At 47.7% G+C, this 8,100-nt stretch overlaps 1 protein-coding gene across 1 annotated transcript in view; it reads left to right on the top strand.

The window, feature by feature from the left end:
• EHMT1 (euchromatic histone-lysine N-methyltransferase 1) overlaps positions 1 to 8,100 on the top strand; it is a 74,736-nt gene that overhangs the window by 33,187 nt on the left and 33,449 nt on the right. Inside the window, exons 5-10 of the mRNA XM_009326355.1 lie at positions 420 to 597; positions 2,015 to 2,151; positions 3,054 to 3,242; positions 3,932 to 4,012; positions 6,105 to 6,225; positions 7,960 to 8,091. Coding sequence (XP_009324630.1) covers positions 420 to 597; positions 2,015 to 2,151; positions 3,054 to 3,242; positions 3,932 to 4,012; positions 6,105 to 6,225; positions 7,960 to 8,091 — 838 coding nt within the window. The remainder of the gene's footprint in view (positions 1 to 419; positions 598 to 2,014; positions 2,152 to 3,053; positions 3,243 to 3,931; positions 4,013 to 6,104; positions 6,226 to 7,959; positions 8,092 to 8,100) is intronic.

Here is an 8,100-nt window from a genome sequence, read left to right as displayed (position 1 = left end):
TGCAAGACTTCTTGTGCGTGCTTGATGTGACAGCCACACTCGGGGCTTGTTTCAGGGAATAGGTGCATGTGTTGCATTCATTCATCTTCTCCAGAGCCAAGCAAATGCCTGTGTAAATAGTGTCTGATCCTTTTCATTATCTGCAGTTGCTTTGGATCTGCCACTCTGCCTCTGCGAGGTAGCCTTTCACCTTCAAAGGCAACAGCCTTCAACAAGCGAAGGAGCAGCAGGCTGGTGCAGTCTTTAGGCAAAGTAACATTATGTGCTAGAGGAGGGGCTGTATGCTTTTGCTTTGAATGTGTGGTCCTATCTTCAAATGAAAGTGGTTATGTTTGAGAGAAAGGAATTAAATTTATTTTCTTGATTTTTTTTTTTTTTTTTAATGAAGAGGCTCAATTTAACTGCATTTTGTTTTCCAGCATGCAAGTAAAGACCCCAAAGATGGGAGAGACAGCAGAGATCAAAAAGAATCCAAGGAGGAAGGCAACAAAAACATCCTGGAGTTTGGGAAGCCGTTGCCATTGCCCTCTCTCCCGGGCCTTCACCAGTCACTACCTCAGAACCAGAGCTATGTGGCCACCACGAAGTCGCAGACGGGTAAAGAGGACAGAGTTAAAATTCCTAACAGCACCCACCTCTCAGACGTGTGTGTATGTGGTTGAGTGGGAGATGAGGCAGATTAACAAGGACTGAAACCTCTGTTAGTACCTTTTTCCCATTGAATCTCCGTCAGGGTTTCCTTTCCTGCTGGCATCAGTAGGGCTGCTGCCGTCGACCTTGTGTGACAGATGACGTTTCATCCAGCCACTTCTCTGCAAGTGGCCGTTGCACTGCAAGCATGATGCTTGTGTCCTCTGGACTCCCTTCTGGTCACCTCTGGATGTTGTACAGGGTACATCTTGCAGTCCCCTGTTGAAGTAGCCTCCCAAGTGAAGTCCACCAGTTTTTTGCTCCGCAGGGCGCACCTGCCATGCAGTCCTTCCCGTGCGTCCTTGTTTCATGGGGTGCAGGTCCCTCCCAGGTGGTGTGGGCAGGTAGTAGGCATGCTCCATCAGGCACCACCACACCAAGGATCACTCTTCTGCTAAAAGTTTTTGTTAGAGGAGACACTTTCATCCCGTCTTCCCATGTGATATTCTGAAGATGTTTATATAGATTCTGAAGGACTTTGTATATCACCACAACAACTGCTTACCATGAACTACAGCCTTACAAATAAAATTAATTGGGTTAACAGAATTTTTTTGAGAGATCTCTTCATAGATTTTTGGTGAAATTTCATCATAGTGGGAGATGAAGAAATGCTTTCAAGGAACAGGCTGTACAGCTGCAAACGGTAATACTGGTGCTGAAGCTGGCTGTTCCCTGCTGTACGCTATTCTTAAAAGAGCCTGCACTAAGCATCCCTCTGATGTGTATTCACTAAAGACAGCATCAGGCAGCGAGGTGTGATGACTGATTTGATTAGAAGGCCAGGAGGGAGACTTAACAAATTAAGACCCGATCAAAGTAGTGAAAGGAATCAAACAAACTTCCATAGTAGGTGTGAAATAAGGTTAAATGGCAAATGGCTCTTTTATTTTAAGGTACCTTTTCCCTGTGTGTTCTTCAGTTACTGTGTGATCGCTTTCATTGTAAGCTGGTATTATTAGCCTTGCAATATCTATTTGAGCAAGTTGGATTCTATTCAGCCTCCTACGGCATCAGCAATACTGCCAAACGCAGGCTAATTTAAGGATTTGATATTGTGTATGGTGATGTAGGGGCCAGAAGGAGTGTGGAGAGGATGCTCAGAATTTGGGTGGGTTTGCAGCACTGGCAGAAAGCTCTTTGTGTGTTTGCATGTATGTGTGTGTCATCTTTTGTTTGACTTGTAAATAAATCAGTTGGAGTGGGAAGGCTTTTTCTCAGATCGTGCCCTCGAATGTGGTTTCCCCCAGTACAGCCTCTACTCTCTATCCCTTCTTCTTTTCATCTGAGCAAACTTTGGGGTTTCTTTGCTTCTCTTTTCCAGCTGTTGCAGTATCTCGGAAGAAGAAACGGAGAATGGGAACCTATAGCCTGGTTCCCAAGAAAAAGACCAAAGTGTTAAAACAGAGAACAATGATTGAGATGTTTAAGAGCATAACTCATTCCTCTGCGGGTGCCAAGGTGAGGGGAGCACTGAGCCCACTGGACGTGTTTGTTGTCACCATACACATCCCTCGTCCTGGCACACCGACCCCATGTATAGGCGCAGGAATGTGCTGGCCTGTTGCCGTCAGCATCTTCCATTCTGAGTCTACATCTTCCCTCTGGTGACAGCATCCTGCCCGTAGCAGCCTTGCTGCTTTGAAAATGGCTCTTTGAGGGTGGCTGTTCAGATACCAACTCTTAAACAAACGTTTTCCAGTGAATGTTCCCCTTCTGTCCCGTGAGTCCTGTGGAACTGGAGAGATTTCAAGCATACCCCATGTTGTAACCTTTTTGTTTCAGAGTCCTCAAGGTAACTGTCTAGTGTTGCTACTTGAGGCTGTACGGCAAAACAACTGGTTACGTAGAAAGCTTTAGACAGGGACTCACTCCTGATCAAATTCTGCTTTTGCTGCAACCCACGCCCTGAAGTTTTGGTCTTTGAATTCAAGGAAAACAGTGCTAGGCTTTCATGGAGTGGAGTGAAAATCCCCCTCTCTCTGATTTAACTTCCCTTTCCATTCCCTAGAAACCTTCTTGCACCCTTGGTATGCCACGGTGCAGCTGCCCTTCCACTTTTGAGTTAGACTGCAGGGGTCGGTCTGAAGGCTCCTGCCCAGCAGCCCTCCTCCCCTTAATGCCATGAGTCTGGAATGACTCCTTGTGGCTCCTCGTTCCCAGGTCAACAGGGTTAGGTGACACATGGCAGGCTCTCAGGCTGGCTTTCCTGGCAGCGTTGCAGAGGTCTGGAGGGACATACAGCCAGCTTTCCTCTGGCAGCTTTAAGGCTCCTAGCACAGAGGTGGTCTGGGATGGATTCAGCTGCTCTGTCCTATGAATTGATGTTGTCTTTGTGGCTTGTGTGCTTGGATGACTTTCAGAGTGAAAAGGACCTAGGTGATGCCAGCCCTCATGTGAACGGGGAAAGCATAGATGTAGACTCTGAAGAGGAAGACTCTGACGAGTTGGAAGAGGAGGATGATCACGGAGCAGATCAGGCAGCTGTATTTCCTGCAGATGATAACAGGACCTCTAAAGACAGCGCGTCCGATGCAGACAACACCAGAAAGGTATTCACATGCCCTGTGCAGGACTTGGAGTGGGATGGGACACTGCTTGTACCTGTGGGATAGGAGTGGCACGAGTTGAGGCAATTTCTAGGTTTTCTTAGCCTGCAAGATGGCAGAAAGCACAGCAGTGGAAGTGAGGCTTTTTGATGACCATTTCCTGCTCCCCATTGCACCTGTGAGAGTCTCCCCACCTGCTCCCCAGTTTCAGCCTTGCTACGTAAGTCTGTGGTCCAGTACACATGCAGAACCCTCACCACATTTAGTTATGGGATTCACTGAACCAGTAAGAGATGTCTTCCTAATCTTGGTTGTAACAGGCTGGTAAAGCACTAAAATTGGTTTGGTTAATTTTTTCCCAAATCATGCATAGTGTAGACATGAGGCTGTTTCTGGATGATCACAGAAGTGAAGATTTGATTAGAAAACGTTCTTCTGGGGTTGAATTTTTCTTTCCCTGTACCATCCCTATGGATGTACGATGACGTGCATTAACGGCCTTGGCACTCTTGTCCTGGAGTGGAAATTGTGTTAGTGCACCCGCAGGCTGGGGCTGGGTGCTGGGCGCAGCAGGATGATGGGGGGGATGCTCTGCTGGGTGGGGGGCACAGCAGGATGATGGGGGGGATGCTCTGCTTTGAGAGGCCTGACCTGACTGACTCTTTCTGTTCTTGGGCAAATGGTGGCTGCAGATTGATGATGGCGAGTCTGAGGAGGAGCAGGAGTCTGGAGAGTCTGGGGAGGAGGAGGAAGATGGAGATGAGTCTGACTTGGTAAGCCTGGCTGCTAAATATGTCTTTCAGCCTTTGTCCTGTTGATAATAATTTCCCCTTTGCACTGCTGCCAGAAAGAGAGAGCGCGAAGAGGTGTAGTTTCATGTCTCTTTGACAAAACTCACTCTTTGAAACCACCCACACACAGAGTATTGTTTTCCACAAAGTGCTTAACCCTGATCTGTGATACAATTAATTGCTTTCTGATGCTAATTAATGGGCTTTTGTTTGTTGTTTTCAACAAGGTGTTGACTGCTTTTAATCATTGGAATGTTAGTAGAAATATTTAAGGGTGCTTAAATTCTTCAGATGCAGACTTGGCAAGTGGTAGGAGCCAGCAATGTTTTCTTAACAACCTGAAGCTCAGCATGGCTTTTTGGAGCTCAGGTGGAGTTGTTCACAAATCCATTGGCCCAGCCCAGAGCCCAAATTCACATTGATCTGACATGCCACCTCACAGTACCAGATGAGCAGCTCTGATCAGGGAGACATACAAATAGCACTCAGACAGACAGACACTCTCCCTAGGAGGTTGTCTGTATAGTGTTAGGGCAAGACTTTCACCAGCTGCTAGTGATTTTTACTTTTTATTTTTAGATGGCTGGTGAAGAGAACTTGATTTTAATTTTTTTTTAATTTAAATTGTTGTTCATTGATTGTCTCTGTTCCCCACCCTCCCCTTTACTTAAAAATTTTGCTCCCTTTCCACAGCATCTCAAGTTGAGGAGCCAGCATTTAAGGCACCCCAACTTTTCAGTCACCTTGAGAAAATTCTTGGCTTCATTTTCTTGATGTTTTGAGCTGAAGGTAGAAGTGACTATATCAAGTGAATCTCTGAAGCTCTGTAGAGTCTTGTTCCTTGTGCTCTGACACTACAGGAGCCAGAGAGGACCAAGCAGCAGGGGCTATGTAGCCTGCCCCTTTCTTTGGGTGTCTGAGGCCAGTCTGTAGCGTTAGCTCAAACCAAGGGCTGAGCTTGCAGTCCAAACTCCCAAGTCGTATCTCCACATCCTAGACGGTGGTTTTTGCTCTGCTCATATCTGGTGAGTCAGTTGGTTTCCCAGACAGGGACTGGCTTAAATACAAACCTCTCCCCACAAGCAGTGTGATGCAATTGGTGTAAGCCACGTGGCAGGGCACAACCGAGCCCACGCTCAGGGACGGTTATCGGGGCAACGTAGACATGCTGTAGAGCAGCCCCAGAGAGCCAGGGCTCAGTGCCACCTTTGCCCGGCTTCGCTCACTGTGATAACAGGGCATGGTGCAGCATCGTCTTCCTCTCAAGGTAGGCCATGAAGGTAGGGCCTGATCCAGCCACAGTTAATGCTAGCAGGAGGTTTTTCATAGGCTTTGGTGGGAGATGGATAAGCATCAGGAGCTGGCAGTTTCAGTTTGAACATGAATTTTATGATCGGCGCGTTGAAGACTGCCTTACAGGGTTGGGGTGCCCAATTCCCCGTGCCGATGTTGACTTTGAAAACCCACCCCAGACAACTGTATTTTTTTTCAGCCAAAACCCAAACCCTGTTTAGATTCATGTATGTGTCTGACTATTTGCTTCATGATTAGTCCATGCTACCCTGTACCTTGCTCAGGGAAGGGGCTGGTCTGCTACTGCAGACTTCAATTCCCCCGGGTCCATCCCAACCCTGTAAGGTGGCTCTTTAGGTGCAAGGCAGGTTTTTGTTGGCTTTTTCTAGCAGGACTGTGGAGCAATGTGAATATTTTAGTTTGAAAAAAAAACCTCAACTTTTTCTGGGGAGAAACTAAAAGTGTGCATGTGCCTGCATACTTGCATTGCTGCGCAGAGGTGCTCGGCTACTACTGCGATGAGTGTGGTGTAAGAGCCTACATGGAAGAGAAAGTGAAGCATGCACTATTGAAATGACAGGAAATACACCCACACGTGTGCTTGTGTTTCCTTTTCGGCGCTATAAAGACATCTTAGCACCACTTGATTTCAAACCCCCAGTCCTTAAGGCCTTTTCGCATAACTCAAGCTGAGAGAAGGCTCTTTCGCATGGGCGCAAAGGACTGCTGGGACGCTGATGCCAACATGCCTTACATGCACGTGGCCTCTCTGGTTATTCAGAGCTCCGAGTCCAGCATCAAGAAGAAGCTGCTGAAGAGGAAAGGAAAAACGGACAGTCCATGGCTGAAACCCACCCGCAAGAGGAGACGGAGGAATAAAAAGAAACAAGCCAGTGTGCTAGGTAACTAATTGTGTTTTGTTCCTTAACTACACAGAAATTAGCCTTCCAGGTGGAGGGGTAAGGACCTGAGGCCTGTAAGGCAGTGGCTGTCTGCAGGGCTGGCTCTTCCTTTCAAGGATGGGCTGTATGATAAACCAGGGTGTGAACTTGCATCTCACTGGCAGTAACTGCTGGTGTGCACACTTCAACAGCAGAGTAAATAGTAGGTGGCTTTATACTTGTCATGCTGGAGGAATATTTTTTTGTTCATGAACTCCCTTTATTTTAGAGTATCCAAAAAAGACCTCGTGGACTCATGTCCATGTGTACTCATGTCCCATGAGCTCAGGGAGTGTGGTTAGATGCAGAAGGGAAAGGAAGAACCACCCCAGAGTGGTGCTCAGTTGCTTTTGTATGGATGTTTGTCCAGCTGAATGGAATGTGCAGGTTGTCTTTGCTTAATCTGAAAGCACCGCAACGTTTGTAATGAGCTACCTCTGGCCCATCTCATGGTGTGGGTGTTGTTCAGGTGGTCATTCTTGTTTGACCTAAGCGACCCAGCACTCAAAAGAAGGTTTCAGTGGCCTTTGTCCTCTGAAGGCTGTGGGATGGGGAGAGCTGGGAGTGCAGGCTGGATCTGATTCTTCTTCTTCAGGAAAGGTAACAAGACGGATAAAAAAAAGTGGATAGTCTCTGGAGTGATGCTGTGCCTTCAGCTTTGTTACTAAGGTTTCCCACATCCAATGCCATCAAAGAGTTTGTTCTTCTGCGTTTGCTAATTCTTTGCAAACAGGCCATTTTTTTATCAGCAGATTTGTGGCTGCTTCTGAGCTAAATGACCATGTTTCAGCCTCTGGTCTGTGCCTGGGGTTTGTCAGTCATCTGGCTTGCTCCTCCTCCTCCCAAGGTGGCCCCTTTCTCAAGAAGAAGTGCGGGCCATTGATTCCTTTCAGAGCAAATAGCTAATTCTTCATTTCAGATGCAGACTACTGGTCTTCCACCCCTTCAGTAAAGGTGGCAGCCAGTCTTTCAGGCTAATGCAAGTCTCTTGGCCAAGCTCGAGTGGGAGAAGCAAACCAGGAGAGAAAGCGAAGCCAAGTGAGTGCGAAGAGATTGACAATTCCCACGAAGGCTCCGAGGGGTCCCCACGCAATCTCTTCCCAGTGAGGGATCCCCCATGCAATCTCTTCCCAGCAGCAGCTTTGTTCACTTAGAGCCAGAACTTGGCTTTTATGCTTTTCCCCTCCCATTAAGCTGAATGCCACCTGTCTCGTCCTCTTTGCGACGTACACGATTAGCCGGTTCGCTCTGCCTGGCCGGAGTGTACCTGGAGCCCTTTGCAGCAGGTCGGAGGCAGGAGGATGCGCTGAGCCCTGGTTTCATCCCTTCCTTGTGCCATTTAAGCTTCTGCTGCCGATGCAGTACGGCAGCAGGCAGATGTGCCTTTCAGAGGCAGAACTTACTTGTCTCTCTTCCTATTTTTTTATTGTTGTTGTTACCTACCTAAGTGGAAGTGGAAAATCTGTCTGATCAGACAGGGAAGGAAATAAGAGATCAGTCGTGCCATATATGCCCAGATGTTGCATTTTCATAATTCTATGTGCATCTGTACTCATGGCCTCTCTGAGGAGCCTGCATACAGCCAGCTCGCTTAAACATGGCCTTTACACCCGCACGTGCTTGCACGCGACTTATTTATTTTACTACTTTCTTTTTTTTTTTAAGCCGTGTAAATACGCGTGTGTTTCCATCTAGGTGCCGAAGCCTATAAACCACCTCTGGGAGGCAGAGAGGGCCCCGGCCAGGAGAACAGCATGGAGTACATGGAGGTGTCCCTGGATTCCCTGGATCTCCGGGTGAAGGGACTCCTCTCCTCGCCGGCGGGAGGTGAGTGGG

This window comes from Pygoscelis adeliae, unplaced genomic scaffold (genome assembly GCF_000699105.1).
Source record: "Pygoscelis adeliae isolate BGI_AS28 unplaced genomic scaffold, ASM69910v1 Scaffold436, whole genome shotgun sequence".
Classification (NCBI taxonomy): Eukaryota; Metazoa; Chordata; class Aves; order Sphenisciformes; family Spheniscidae; genus Pygoscelis; species Pygoscelis adeliae.
This window is presented reverse-complemented; position numbering and strand designations above follow the sequence as displayed.